Raw genomic sequence first — 15,882 nt, forward strand, 5'->3', positions numbered from 1 at the left:
AGAAGGACAGTTGTATAGAAGAGGAATAAATTCCCCTTTGCTGAAATGCATAGCTCCATCGAACACGGAATATGTATTAGAAGAGATACATGAAAGGATTAATGGACATCATCTAGGAGGGAAGTCGTTAGCAAGGAAAGCTATACGAGCAGGATATTTTTGGCCAACAATGGGAGAAGATGCTAAAAAGCATATACGCAGATGTGAACAGTGTCAGAAGTTTTCTAATATATATCAAGCTTCTCCAGAAGAGTTGTTCACGATTTCATCTCCATGGCCATTTTTTAAATGGGGAATGGACCTTTTGGGTCCGTTTCCCAGAGCAGCCGGAGGAGTAAAATACTTGATAGTGGCAGCTGATTACTTCACCAAGTGGATAGAGGCAGAACCCGTAGCCACTATTACTGCTCGGAAAATCCAGAAGTTTTTCATTGGGAAAATAGTCTGCAGGTTTGGTATTCTGGCTATAATCATAACGGTTAATGGGACACAGTTCATAGATAGAAAATTTCGGCAGGTAGTAGCCGACTTGGGAATAAAGCACCAGTTTGCAGCAGTTGAACACCCACAAATGAATGGGCAAGTGGAGTCGGCAAACAAAATCTTGACAAACGGGTTGAAAAGAAGAGTAGAGGCATGCAAAGGAAGTTGGGTGGAAGAGCTAGACAGTGTGTTATGGGGATATAGAACTTCTGTGCAGTCTAGTATTCAAGAAACACCGTTCAAAATGACTTACGGGTTTGATGCAATGCTACCTGTAGAGGTTGGAGAACGATCATGGAGAAAGAAATTGGTTCTAGAAGATAAAGAAGAAGAGAATAGCGAGTTGATGAAGATTGATATGTAGTTGTTGGGGGAAGAAAGAGACAAAACAACAATTGTCGAAATGGCATCCAAGCAGCGAGCAGCGACAAGATACAATAGAACAATGGTCAAGCGAACCTTCCAGGTAGGAGATTTGGTGCTCAGGGGGGCAGATGTGGGAAATAAGAATGCAAGATGGGAAATTAGCAGCTAATTGGGAAGGTCCGTACCGAGTAACGTGCCACTAATACAGGAGCTTATCAAATAGAGCATTTGGATGGGAAATCTATCCCACAATATTGGAACGCGGGCAAGCTCAAAAGGTATTTCAGTTGAAGAGTTCAGAAATTGGTAGGAATAGGAGACAAGCGAGCATGTGTAGTTATTGGGTAATATTTTGTGTTAGGAAGATTAAGCTTTACTGTTGTTAGGAAAATTTTGATTTAAGTTTCGTATAGTAGTTTTCTATCATATTATGTTCGGTAGCTGACGAATGTTTCGTATGTTAACTTTTGAATTCAATAAAGCAAGCTTTTCAGAGATGTATATTCTAGATGGAGCAAAAGTCCCTTGCTGCCTTTAATGGCCTCTTGAGCACCTGTTCAATTCCTACTCGGAAGCAGGGTCAAAAGTCCCTTGCCGCCTTCAATGGCCTCTTGGGCACCTGTTTAATTCCTACTCGGAAGCAGGGTCAAAAGTCCCTTGCCGCCTTCAATGGCCTCTTGGGCCGCCTTCAATGGCCTCTTGGGCACCCGTTTGATTCTTACTCGGAAGCGAGGTTGATTTTGGATATCGCATGTTTATAAAAACGTTAATGGATTTTCGGAGTTTTAAAAAGATAAGTGTTATGGAATATGGCAAAAACAAATTTTAGCGAGTTGCGTTATAATTTATACAACAGCAAGTTACCAGAATAAATCAGATCAAAGTAAAATATAGAAGTAAATGAAGTAATGGGAGAAGTATTAAAACCGCAAGAAATCAAGGATCCAACATACACAGTCATTACAAAACAGATAGTCATTCAAGAACAAGTTAAAATAGGTACAAAATAAAAGTGGCATCCTGCTTCTTCAAGCATCTTTTGGGGTGCCCTCCGAGGTAGTCTTGCCGGAAGTCGAAGTAGTTCCCACGTACTCGGATGGGCAGGTGGCAAGCACGGTAATGGATCCTTTTTCATTGTGGGTGCATAGTCGGCCATTATCCACAAAGTTGAAAGTATCAATTTTCTCCAAGTTAGGAAGAGCAGTTTCCGGGTGAAAGAACTTCACTTGAACCGCAATCCAACCACGAATTTGATGAGCAAAAGCAACATATTTAGAATCCATGTCCTCGGCAGCTTGCTGTAAAGAAGTCACGTTTTTCTTCAAGGTTTCCACTTTTAGTTCCAGTTCAGCTACTCGGAAGTCTGAATCTTCGAAATTCTTCTTCAACATTTTATCCTCTTCAGTCAGCTCATCGTTTTCCCGTTTAAGAGTAGTAAACTCATTATTGGCTTTTTGGACCAGCTTTTCAGTTTCTTTAAGTTTCACTTGAAAACCTTGGGCAACAAACTCGGCAGCTTCGGCCCTTTGAGTCAAGCGAGCTTGTTCAGATTTGAAATTGTTTTTAAGGAGTTGCAACTCTTTCAGTTCAGTAAGTAGTTGTTGACGTTCAGCTAGTGCTAACAGTGCCGTCTCGTAATAGTGGGTTTCACGGAAGGAGTTATCTCGGATTTCAGTAAATTTGCCAATTAATTGATCAACAGAAAACTTATCCCATTTTTCACGGAGCCCAGCGGAAAAACAAGGTTGTAATTTCTTGATAAAGGGAGGACCTGAAAAAGGGGTTACAATCACTGAAGACGGAGGCGTCAGCGACTTGTCACTTGAAGGGGGATCCGGGTTGGGTTCGTTAATCCGAACTCGTTTTTTGTGGCGGGTGTCACTTGAATCAACAGGGGCATCTGTATCTAGTACCACAGTGTCACTGGGGATAGAACCCGTTGCGGAGGTAGCCGGGAGAGAAGAAGGAGTAAGAGAGCCTTCTTTTTTCGACAGAAGCCGAGGAAGGATCAGTACGCACAACTTTATCACCAGAGGCAGCAGAATCATCTTGCTGAATAGCTTTTTGTTTCTGGCGAGCAAAGAAGGTAGGGTCCATGATCTTATTTAAAGGGCGAGTATATATGATGATATAAAGAAAATGGATAAGTTACTTACTTAATTTCCTGCAAATCCACTCAGGAGAATCTTTATACCCTAGAATAGACCGAGGAATGATAGAAATGTTTTGCTTGGCTAACTCGGAAGTCAGTTTTTTGAACCATGTGAAAGTTTCAAATTCATCAGTACTCAAATTCTTTGAGTTAGTTAAAAATGCTTTCGCAGACGTAGTATAATGATATTGGTTCCAACTGAGAGGGAATCGAGGAGCTCCGTCCTGATCCAGAAAGAAGGCAGAGGGAGAGGCAGATTGAGAAAAAGAAGAAGAGGCAGACGGTGTAGCCGGAGGAGCCTCAGGTATACAAATTTTGAAGTAATCTTCTTTGAAGTTTTTCCAGTTGTCTTCATATATAGTACACCAGCGAAACCCGGGACAGGCTTTTAAAGAAACCCAACTATGGCGAGTACTTCCTTTATCAATAGCGTTTCGGAACACGGCGAATAGACAGAAAAAGACCCGAAAAGAGTAACTGAATCCAAAAGATTTACAAATTATCTCAAAGGTATGTAAGAAACACCAGCTGTTTGGGTGAAGTTAAGAGGGAGCGACTTCAAGATGATTTAGGACATCCGTTTGAAACTCAGTGAAAGGTAGGGTTACTTTAAGCTCGGAAAATAAGCATTTATAGGCAAAAAAGAAAGAATTCTCACCTTGCCCAGAAGGTGAACAGACACGTTCTTCTTCTCCGGGTACAACAACTCGGAAAGAAGTGATAATGGAGTCACGAAATAGAGGGATTGATTGTAAGGCTGTGTGAAGATTACTCTGATGGTTTTCATACGAAGAACGAAGTCCTAGAGCTTCTTCATCAACCCATTCTAAACCTTCCACAGTAGAAGGTATGGCGAAGCAAGAAAGTGGAAGCGAACGGTAGGGGAGATTCCTCGGCGGCATGGCCTGGACGGAAAGGTACCAGTAAAAACTAGTTTAGAAGACATATTACAAGTTAAAAGTTCAACTGAAGAAAATGGTGGTTATTAGTGGTTATTAGTGGATTCCTAATCCGTCCATAACGTATAAAGCCGGTAAAGGAGTATTAAAGAAGATGAAGGAACAAATACAAGGAAGGTCTTTGTCAGGAGAACAAGTGAGTTTGCCAGGATCATGTTTAAAGATGCAAGTAACAGTTTTTAAAGTGAAGGTTAAAATTAGGCAAGAAAGAAGAAACGAAAGCAAGTGTTAAGATAAAGGAACTTGTATAGTCTGATGAGGAACAACAACCAAATGTAGCAGTGTCACACCAAGTTCGCACAAAGAATCTCAAGAAAACGCAGAAAGAAGAAAGAACCAGAAAACTTAAGCAGAGGAGAACGAAGAAGAAAATGCTGGAGAAAAGAAGAAGAAAGGGTAAAAAGGAGTAAATGAGAAAATCAAAAGAAGGTGGTAATAAAGGAAAGAGATAAAGTAACTGACGTTTCGAATTTCGAAAGGCAATGATGGCTGTCAGGATATGACGTTTCAGAGGGGCAGCCGTTTGGAAAATCAAGGCAGTAAGAAAGTGACAAATGGCAATCAAGATCTGAATAAATAGGAAGCATTTAATGAGGATGCTGACGTATAATAAAGGGAAATTATAAGAGGTAAATTAACTGGTAAACTCGGAGTAAAATAGACATTACACTCCGAGCTTGGGGGCTTAATGTTCCGGGTTTATACATCCGGATATCAATAGTCAAGGAAAAGAGCTGGAAGATCTCGGAGGGGGTTTTACCTGGAAAGGAAGCCGGCCAGCCAAAATACTAGAACCCCAAGTAGGTCCCACCACGATTACATGATGGTATCCATAATTACCCACGTCCAGAATAACTACTTATGGAAGGGCTATATATACCGAAGATAGTAATTAAGGAAGAGGCAGATAAAAACCATAACCATACTGATGTTCATCCGGAACATGTTGGATTTTTATTTTTTATTTTTTTGCATAGTTCAATTGATGAGGCATATGGGTATGTAGTCTGGCTGAATAAACTTGAGGTTTTTTCATGTTTGAGTGGTTGGATGAAATACATAGGGGAATCAGTGACCTAAATGGTGTTAAATGATTTTTTTATCGTTGCAGGAAAAAAAGAAAATGCTTACTGTTTTGTAATTCCTCCCCTCACTGATGATTTTTCTAATTTATAGTTTCTCTCTTTGTAGCTACTGAATGGGTAAAGGGAAAGCAAATGGAGGAAGTTTTATCCATCAAAAACACGTAAGTATCTGCCTTTGAACTGTTGATAACATTTGGTTCAAGTGTGTTAATGTTCTGGCCATGGTTTGTGTGTGTTGTGTGATTTATGTGATCATTTGTCTTAATTATCTTCTTCGTCGTACATTTAGTTTGGTGCACAGTAGTTATGCGTCTGAGAATATTGGGTCTTCACTGAAGAAACAAAATATTATGCTAGCTGCAAGCATGGAGAATTCTGAGTTATTGCAAGTGTAGAGTTATCGCAGCAGAATACACAAATTTAAACGGTAACAGAAACATAAAGAGAAACAGACACACAAGTTTACTTGGTTCTAAACTTGATATTGCTATTAAGATTTGTTCCTCGAAGGGAATAGGGGTAAACTCCCTTAGCTTTGCACTAATTAAGAAAAACAGAGTACCAATTGTACACACAAGCAGACAATTTAACCATAAACCCAAAAGCCCAAACATGCAAACTGTAACCCGTACGAAAACCTATTCCTCTAATTATACAGAACAGAAACCGCAACAGGTTGAATAAAACCTGTTATGGAACCAAGAACCAGCAACAAACTACCAGAACTGCAAGCCTTCAGTGCTCGTCCGAAAAACCAACCAAGAGGCGCTCGTAGAACCTTCTTCGAACCATTACTAAGAGCAATCAACAGCCTCCTCTAAAGGGTCACAATTCACAAACACAAGCTTCACACCAAGGAACAAGCGCCGTGAACAGGAATAAAAAAAAAAAGGTAGCAAAACATGAATTAGACAAAAATGGGTTTCTTGAGATGAAACCTATTAGAGCAAAAATTTGGGGATTTTCAGAATAGTGAACAGAGAGAAAAAAAACTAATAGGAACCTCCAAGTCAAATACAGAATTAACAACAAATTGCAGAGAAATATTTGGCCTGAATAGTCAGATTTTATATATTCATAGAAACAAGAGACAATACACCCAAATGGCAGTGAAACAGAGACTAAAAGGGAAATTACAATGAACTGGAAAAAGCACTAACAATAAAGGATAAGTGAGACAATTAGAGAGACCTCATTCTCTCCCAATTCCAATCCAAGTCCAAGATTCGAGATGCCCTCACACTTCACATTCCTCTCTATTTGTTATCCATATCCACTTCTAGAATATTCTCTACTAACTAACCAATTTGCTAAGTCAGCATAGAGAGATGCGAATATGCTATAACGCGTCCTACAATTAGGACCGGTGTTGTATCAAAAACACATGAGGGGAAAAATGAGAGATGTAATATGGCACAACACTAAGCACCTAATAAAAGGAATTGGAAAAAACTCGCTGTTTCACTTATAATTAGACCAAGCGACAATGAGACATATTAAAAACGCAGGCACTCATATAATCTGAATGACATGCAGTATATTGCTTTGGGAAATATATCTCACAGCAAGTTTTATTTTGGTTTAGGCCCTTGTCCCTATAATTCTTCACCTTCAGTTTTAGTGCCTGAAATTGTGGAAGTGATTGGTTATTTCTTTAGAAGATGAGTTTTTTCCTGTTTAAGTGGTTAGATGTAGAAGGCACCTAGACTGGTTAAATACAAAATTAACATTTTTTGGTTGGTTTAATGATTAATGTTAGAAAATGTTGTCTGTATAATTATTCACCTTGAGTTTTAGTACCTGAAATTGTTGAGTGATGGATGATTTTTTTAGAAGATGAGTTTTTTTGTCTGTTTAAGTGGTTAGATGTAGAAGGCACCTGACCAGGTTAAATACAAAATTAACATTTTTTGGTTGGTTTAATGGTTAATGTTGGAAGACGTGCTGTTGTTCTTTCAGTTTCGTATATATCTTCTTGTTTTCATATCCGTTTTAGATGATGATGAGTTGATGAATGTAATGGTTTCTTGAAGCTTAGTAATAGTTGCATCTTTTGCTGTTTTGTTTTGGACCTTTTGGAGTTTTGGTTTCTAGATCATGCACCATCTCCTGGACCTTAGTTCTGCCAGATGAATCTAGCTTTGGTTATGCCTCCATGATTAATAGCTTTGTTCTGTTATTAGTTTTTGAAGTGACACACAATTAATGTCCTGCAGTGAAATTGCAAAGCATCTTTCACTTCCACCAGTCAAGCTTCACTGCAGCATGCTTGCTGAGGATGCTATAAAGGCAGCTGTTAAAGATTATGAAGCTAAGCGTGCCTCTGCAACTGCTAGCGGAGAGTCAACAACTGGACAGAAAACTGCCACTGCCTGATTTCTTTAATTTCTAGAATGATGATGAAAACAACCTTTAGTGTGGTTTTCTGATGGTGTTAACGAGTCAATTGTTATCATTAGAACATCTTGAAGCCAGACTGTTTCTTGGTTGGAACTAGTCAGCTAGATTGTATTGTCATAATGTATGAAGCAAATACTGGTGTGCTGGCTGTAATTTGTTATCTGCAATCTGCATGGTTTGTAAGAGTAAAATCACGTCTTTATTAAACTATGTACAAAATACAATAAAGCAGAATATTTACATGTTGGAACATTTGGAAGTCCATAGCTTCATCTTTACTGAAGCGAACAGCATCATATTTACACATTCATTTTGGAACCATATGTTTGTCATTCAACTTGGTACATCTCTTTAACCTTGAAATATGAATGCCTCCGCAACATGGAATATGTATCTTTTTTCTTTTTTCTTTTTCTTTTTTTGGAATATGTATCTTTGACTTGAAGGGTTAGGACCAATGGGGATTGGGAGCATCGTGTTCGAGTGTTGGTGCTTACTAGGGGAAGAAACGGGTGAGAATGAGCGTATCAAGAACCTTCATAACGGCAAAATGGGTCTAATCTGTAGGTTGGCTCGTTTAACACGGCAAAAATGATGGATTGGATTGGGTTGGGTTGAGATTCTTAACTGCCAACTTGTTTTAATTCGCCTTACATAAGAGTTGGCAGGTCAATTTTTTTTTTTTAACTGTTAAGTAATGTTTTATTTGCCATTAAATTTTTGTGATATCTAAATTATTTGCCATTATGGCTGTATTAGTAAAGTGGTTCGGTTCAAGTGAATTGAATCGGTTTGAAGAAAATGATTCAGTTTTTAAACTAGTTTGGAAAAATGTGATGCGAATTGATTTGGTTAGTTGTTCAATTTGGTTCATTTTTTTTTTTTTATATTCCAAAAAATATATATGGTTTGGTTTGGTTCAGTTTTGAGCTCAAACTAAAACTAATTGGTAAAGTAGTTCGGTTCTTGAACGAACCGTTTTGTAAAATATTCGATTCTTGAGAAAATTTGAATAAAATGGTTTAGTTCATTTGATTTATTTTTTTTACACACTCCTACTTTATGTAAAAGATCATATGTGCTACGGCATATTTGGTGTACATGATAGGATAAGACCTGATAGTATAGGACCTGATAGTATAAGGCCTAATTGTATAAGACCTAATTAAATTTTAAAATATCCGACATTTGGTATGGTATTATATAAAATAATACTGTCCAATATTTGATAATGCATTATATAATACTAGATATAGATAAAAATAAATATTTTTTATAAAAATACCCTTTCATAAAGAATTTATATAATTCTTTCAAATAAGTCATACGATATTTTTTTATAAAAATCTATCTATTAGTATGTCCAAAAAAATTATTAATTCTTTCAGAAATAGAAGTTTCCAATATTTTTTTTTAAAAAAGTTCAGGACTATTATATATATTAAATTAAAAAGTTATCATAATTTTAAGTCGAAGCATAAAGACTATCAAAATGTCCTTGTGAGTTATCCTTTGGTGGGAACTTAACATCCTTATCACTTGCTTGTTGGTGAGTTATTCTTTGGTGGGAACTTAACTAGCTTTTCAATTTTGAATTTGAAATGTTCCCTCTGTTCTGCTGTCCCAATTGTTATATCATTAATTTTCTCATCAGTTTTTCTGCTACAGACTCGGGCATCAACATTTCCTATAAAGTAAAAACACTAACTAGTCATTCATTCTTACATAAAAATCAAGTGTATTCATATATCTTCCATACTTAGTCATCTTAAAGCACTTAGGGCCTGTTTGGTGTGATGTATAAGGCCCGATAGTATAAGCTTATACTATACGTTATGACATTTTCAGTTGTTTGGTGTAACCATCGTATAGTATAAGCTTATACAGCAAAACTTCTTAATATATAAAAATGATGTATAACTTAATCAAGCCTAAGGGGTGGGATTAGGCCTGATAAGGGGTTGATGTATTGATATTGCTTACAAGTACAATTCTCAAGAATTAATATATCATTTCAATATTAATATATTAAAATAAAAATTAGTTTTTTAATATATTATTTTTTAAAATATTCAAAAAATTTATTTTTTCAAAAAATAATATATTTTTTGAACATACTCATCAATATATTTTTATAAAAATTAATATCATATGACATATTTGGAAGAATAATATAAATTCTTTATTCAAGGGCATTTTTTTTTAAATTTTTATTTTTATCCTGTTTAGTATTATAAAGTGCATTACCAAACACTGGAGAATATTATCTTATACAATATCATACCAAATGCTAGATAATATTAAAATTTAATCAGGTCTTATATTATCAAACTTTATTCTATATTATACTCCAAACATGTCCTTAATCATGAATATGTAATATTTAGCTTAAATATCACGCAAACAAGACAACAAATATGGAGTTTACGTGGCTAGTTTATCATAAAAACCCTAAAACCCTAAGGGTCTGTTTGGTGCGATGTATAAAGCTTGATAGTATAAGCTTATACTATACATTATGACATTTTTAGTTGTTTGGTGTGACCATCGTATAGTATAAGCTTATACAGCAGAACCCCTTAATATATCAAAATGATGTATAACTTAATCAGGGCTAAGGGAGTAGAATTAGGCATGATAAGAGGTTGATGTATTAATTTTGCTTACAAGTACAATTCTAAAAAATTAATATAACATTTTAATATTAATATATTAAAATAATTTTTTTAATATATTAATTTTTAAAAATTGGAAAATATTATCTTATACAATACCATATCAAATATTGAATAGTGTTAAAATTTAATCATGTCTTATACAATCAGAATCTGATTGAGCCCAAAGGGATTAACGACCAGTGCTTGAGTCCACGGGATTTTGCCACCTTGGTACATAAAAAGTTGGAGATACCATCACCGTCTATGACTTCTTTAAAACCTCATTCATCCCCTTTGTTGTCTTCCAAGCTCTGGATATTCTCCATGTGCACTTCCCATTCAAGTTCCTCTTCCTCAAGTCTTCTCTGTTATGTTGTAGTAGGATAAATCGAAAAGTTCTCTCATCTTTTTGTGACTTGTGCACCATTCAATCGTCCACCCTTGGTTGGTTGGATGAATTGTTTGTGAAAATATCTTCTGCTTTAGTACGTTTAGTGCTTCTTCTTCAATTGTCCTCTTCCTCCATTGATACCTCCGCTGCTTCCCCTTGGAGAGAGCTACGGCCTGCCATCATCGCCATTGTCGTCGTGGCTTCCTCTATCACACTTTGCTTCTTTTGAACATTTTTTTAGAAAGGAGATATGGTTGGCATCTCCCCTGACAGGGATGGGAACAACTTTCGGGCATTCTTGTTAACACATTGGTTAAGGCTACCCTATGAAGCACCGACACTTCAAAAATTCTGACGTGTCGTGTCTGACACTTCCCGACACTCCCCGATACTTCGACACTCCCAGACACTCTAACATGCATTATAAAAATTCAAAAAAAGGTTCAAAGGTTGTGTTGCGTTGAGTTTTTAGTTTCAACTATTAGATTTGTTGAATTACGATTACCATTTTATTTAATTTAATATAAATATTTAGGATATCTTATGTTTCTTTACAAAATTTATGAATATTATAAGTTTAGTTTCATTTTTTTAAAAATTAGTGAATATTAAATATAATATACACTACATAAATTAAAAATATTATTTAATATCAAAACGTGTCCTAACGTGTCGAAATCTAACTTTTTAGAATTAACGTGTCAGAGTGTCGTGTCGTATCGTGTCACGTGTCCCGTGTCGGTATCGGTGCTACATAGAGGCTACCGACCTTTTTGAGATGGATCTCTAACCCAATTTTTTTGGATTTTAAGTTATTGCCTTTTCTTCTTTAAGATGTTATCCTTCTTTTACGTTTTGTGAGAACAATCAAAAATTTTATCTATTTTCTTTTATAAGTTAATCTTATATCATGTAATTTATATGTATAAATATTATTTTTCTAATTAAAATTAGAAATGTAAGATCTTTATGATCCGTGTCGATCCCACGATTTATAATCTTACTACCCTTATTCGATCTTAACTACAATCTTAATTTTGACTACCTTAATTGGCTTCTTCAGGAATTTTTTTCTTACATGGCAGGAAGTGTAGATCTCCTTTTTAAGAATGAGATAGGTGTTTCTGCGCTAATCATCTCCTTGCAGAATTTAGTGCAAAGTCCCAGGCAAGTTTGTCTGTACCATCACTTGAGGATCTTGATATGAGTCATGGCCAAGTAAATGCAAATCTTTTATGTAGACTAGAGTAGCAAGAACAGATCCGATTTTCATATCCAGACCATGCATCTCAATGTTTAAGACTAAGACATCCAAGATATTCCAATTTTGAAGATTGACCATTCAATCAGTATAGCAATTGAAGAAGATTGGTCAATAACTCGACTAGTTTCAATAGTTCCTAGCAAAAAATCAAAAAAATTATTATGTCGTGTGTCTCTGAGACAAAGGAGAACACGCGTATTTAATACTTCTCCAATCAGGGATTTGATGGCCACTTGGACACATCTGATATGTAAATAATTATAATTTTGTTTGTGAGTTTGTATGGAAGAGTTTGAATTCTTTGAATTCAAGATCTAGAAGGATATTTCTTTCTACCATTCTGAGTATGTAATCAGATTTTCGAAAGAATTTTCCTTCGAGATTATATAGTTAATTTGTCGGATCATGGGCATTTCCCAGTTATCCAAGTCTTGATTGATGTTCTCAAAGTAGATTTCCTCCTTGAAGATGTTTTTTTGAAGAGCTCTTTAGTTGATGCTCTTGGATTGAAGAAGAAGATGGTTGAGATGATTTAAAGATAGCTTAGAAGAGAGGGATTTAAACATAGCAGCAAATATCAAATGTATTCCCTAATATATCTTCACCATCATTTAGTTCCATAAAAATATAAAGATAGATCTAAATTGTTTTTTATCAACTGAGCATTATCTTAAAACTTCAACATAATTAAACAACAGATTGTCAGAGATCTTCTTGATCCCTCATACACCATCAATAAATTAGACTTACTGCCACTCATTGGACTTATTGCTAAGTTGTATAAGTTCACAAGAACTTCATTTCTCATCATACAATCATACATATTTCTAACACATACTAAAATGTTAACATAAAGCTCAGATAAATAATAGATAATTTAGATCTAGCCATATATTCCTACTTTCTCATCAGGCTCTGATACCAGCATGGGTGCGGAAGAGGAATGAAGGAATGGGAAAAGAAGAGAGCAGAAAAGGAAATTTCAATCTGATTACATAAGTGTAGGTGTAATCGATTACATAAACCCTAAACCTACACTGGTAATCGATTACATAAACCCTAAACCTACACTGGTAATCGATTAAATTAGTGAACAGAGACCTATTTTTTTCTTTCTGGTCATGAAATAATTGATTTCATGAGCCTTATAATCGATTATTTCATCCACACACAAAATAATCAAGTACATAGCTCATGTAATCAATTAAATTATTCAGTCAACGGTTAAACATAGACCAATTGATGTATAATTTTGTGATGGGGCAAAATTGTAGTTTTTAATTTCATCAGGGACAAAAGAGTCAATCACCCTTAAAATAGTTATATATATATATATATATATATATATATATCAAGCAATCTCTTCATCCACAACCATAATAAAAGACTTCTTCGACATCACGCGGCCTTCTTCAGCGCCTCTCAACGTTAGGGACTTCTTCAACAGCATTGCTTTACAAAAGATAATTATTTGAAGGGACTAAACAGCAAAATCTTATGAAACAATTTCCTCTATGTAAGGGGGTGTGTACCGTTGGAATCTATAAGTCCACTATGTTCCCTTTGGGGATGATATGGCTGTATGGATGGTGCCACTAGCAGAGGTAAAGACCAAGCTAGAGAGCACTGTACCAAGTATTATGGCAAGAAGATAACAATGGATGATTCAGTACGAGTATATGTGACTTAATATAAATGGGTATAATAACGATACATGAGATAAGGTCCTTTCATGGTGCGCCCAAGGGCTCTTTATAGGGGAAGGTGGTGCGCACCTGGTGTGAGTTGGTGAGGAGGGGGTCAACCCTCCTTAGGATTCACTACGGGTGGCAGTGTTGGGCGTGGCAGGCGCTGCTATGATAGCAGCGTTGTGCCCTCTGCGTCTGGCGGTGTCAGCGTGAGACAAAGGGGAAGTTTCCCTTTGTGGTGACTGTGGCGGTCTCCCTTGGGGGTTGGGGTCCCAAGACAGGACATTTTGGTGCTTCTCCTAGGGAGATTCGTTGTGTTGGGGGTTGGGGAGGGATCCTTGATAGTTCCTAGGGCTGACGTGAGCAGAAGGCTGAAGCTGGGCCTGAACCATTGGGTCGCCAATGGTTGGGCCATCCGGAACAGGGTGTTTGGTAGGTGGATTCTTTTAGGATTGCTGGGTATTGAATTATACCATGTTTGGTACAAGTTTTAAAGAAATAATATCAGTCAAATGATTTCCCCATGAATTGTGAAATGTGTGTTAATTGAGTTTAAAATTACTGTTTGGAAATACCACCTCAAAGGTGATATTTTCAGATGACTAGCAAAGTGAAATATTTGGCGCGATTAGTGAGACGAAAATGCCCCTCATACTCATGTAATCTGAGACGAAAAGCCAATAGTGATTCCTTCTCCAGCGATTTCAAATCCTCCTGTTTGAAACCAAGCTCCCTATGGCAGACCCAAAAATTATGTAGTATAGGTGGTTGTAGTTCTTACAGAAAAATCCAAAATAACATTGGACACTTCACTTCTCCTTGATAGCTTCTCTACCTTCAAGATTAATTGATTTCAACAATCAAGAATATGTTAGTTGCAGTTTATCAAATCACAGATAGAAACTGTAAACAATGCACAAACAGAACCAAGCACATATAATAGAATAAGGAAAGAATCATGATGTTGAAAATTAATATCATACCTGTTGTTGGGTAACCAGCACAACATACTCTGTAAACCTTCAAAAGGAATGTAATAATACACATTCTATAAAATGCAGCCAAAAACTTCGCACACCCACTTTGTAAACCTTCAAAACAAAGATAGTAAAAAAAGAAGAAGAAAAAAAGGATAGGGTACCTTTGTTTGTGAAGTGTAGTTCTCCAAGAAGAACCATGTCTGAAATTATTACCCACTCTGTTCAACTAATCATGATAGTAAGAAAAAGAAAAAGAAAAAAGAAGAACCATGTCTGAAGCTATTACCCATGTCTGTAGTTGCCAACTTTCCATCAATTTACATGCAAGAAAAATAAACCCATGAAAAATTAAATCAACATAAAGGGATTATTTATGCAATTAGATTAGACATCAGATTGAAAGAAAACCCAGAATTGAATTTCAAAGAAAAACAAAACCGACCTTTGAAATGGCTAGGAGAACCTAATTTGCATATTTGGGCGTGAATTGGGAAACTAAGGTACAGACAGGGTTATTTTCGTATTTTTAACCTATTTTTCTATCAATATTTTACCTTCAACTAAACATAGACTCGAAAAATTTAACCCAATTTTTTGGATAATATTTCGGCTTATCAAACAACTTTTTTTTAACACCTTTACCAAATTTATTTTTCCATTATATTTCTAATAATTATATTTATCTGATAAAAAAAATTTCTCCTTTATCAAATACCACTAAGAGATACATTAGCTAAAAAGTCCAAACACATTTATTTATGATTTTGAATGTTTTGGGCTATCAAAGCTCTCGTGAGGTAAAAATAGAGTCTAGCAGAGAAGAGTCTGGAAGAGAGGAGGAGGACCTTTTGGAGAGAAGTGTTAAGAAAGCTAAGGAAGGTGAGAATGAAGATGAATCTATGGAAGAGGGGAATCTGGATAAAGCGAACAGTAGGCTAGCGGCGGATACAACGAAGGACTCTCATACTCCTAAAGCGGAAGGGAGGAAGGTAGTCTCTTACAAAGATATGGCCCTCCAACTGAACGAAGAGGACAATGGATTCCAAAGTGACGAGGAGGACTGGATGACTATCCAGAGAAAGGAGGAGGAAGATGAGGAGGTTACAGAAGAGGAGCCCCTGTTCATCAGGACAACCCTCTCTGCCCAGTCTATCACTTCTCCAAAAAATAGCATAAAGAAGATTGCAAGAGGTGGAGATCAGATATAATAGTTAAACTAATGGGGAGGAAGATTAGTAACTGTTTCCTTATGACCAGGCTTTTGAAGCTATGGAATCTGCATGGAGGAATAGAAGTCATCGACCTTGATAATGGCTATATTCTTGTGAATTTCCATGACGGAAAGGATTACTTGCATGTGCTACATGAGGGTCCTTGGATAGTGGTGGAACATTACGTGGTGGTTCAGAGATGGAGACCATTTTTTGATCCTTATAATGATCAAGTCAAAAGATTAG

General features: G+C 36.3%; 2 protein-coding genes and 1 non-coding gene across 3 annotated transcripts; all 3 read left to right on the forward strand.

Annotated features, from left to right (window-relative positions):
- The first annotated feature begins 4,954 nt into the window (after positions 1 to 4,954).
- LOC133318497 (iron-sulfur cluster assembly protein 1-like) lies at positions 4,955 to 7,723 on the forward strand. Its single transcript, XM_061520498.1, has 3 exons — positions 4,955 to 4,958; positions 5,137 to 5,206; positions 7,262 to 7,723. The coding sequence occupies exons 1-3, from the start codon at positions 4,955 to 4,957 to the stop codon at positions 7,419 to 7,421; spliced, it is 234 nt and encodes a 77-aa protein (XP_061376482.1). The 3' UTR covers positions 7,422 to 7,723.
- Positions 7,724 to 10,724: 3,001 nt separating this feature from the next.
- LOC133318501 (U6atac minor spliceosomal RNA) lies at positions 10,725 to 10,848 on the forward strand. The gene has a single exon (XR_009752477.1). It is a non-coding gene; the product is annotated as a U6atac minor spliceosomal RNA (small nuclear RNA).
- A 4,335-nt stretch (positions 10,849 to 15,183) lies between these two features.
- Positions 15,184 to 15,633, forward strand: LOC133318498 (uncharacterized). The gene has a single exon (XM_061520499.1). The coding sequence runs from the start codon at positions 15,184 to 15,186 to the stop codon at positions 15,631 to 15,633; it is 450 nt and encodes a 149-aa protein (XP_061376483.1).
- The last annotated feature ends 249 nt before the right edge of the window (positions 15,634 to 15,882 follow it).

The sequence above is a fragment of the Gastrolobium bilobum genome, unplaced genomic scaffold, assembly GCF_033153095.1.
Source record: "Gastrolobium bilobum isolate Gb01-03AN ecotype WA unplaced genomic scaffold, APGP_CSIRO_Gbil_v1 utg63401, whole genome shotgun sequence".
Taxonomy (NCBI): domain Eukaryota; kingdom Viridiplantae; phylum Streptophyta; class Magnoliopsida; order Fabales; family Fabaceae; genus Gastrolobium; species Gastrolobium bilobum.

What these genes read in the sequence shown, in the direction of transcription:
- LOC133318498 (XM_061520499.1), top strand. Translation starts at nt 15,184, where the DNA reads ATGATTTTGAATGTTTTGGGCTATCAAAGCTCTCGTGAGGTAAAAATA.
- LOC133318497 (XM_061520498.1), top strand. An exon ending in GTTTTATCCATCAAAAACAC is followed by an intron (nt 5,207 to 7,261) that starts GTAAGTATCTGC and finishes AATGTCCTGCAG; the next exon opens with TGAAATTGCAAAGCATCTTT.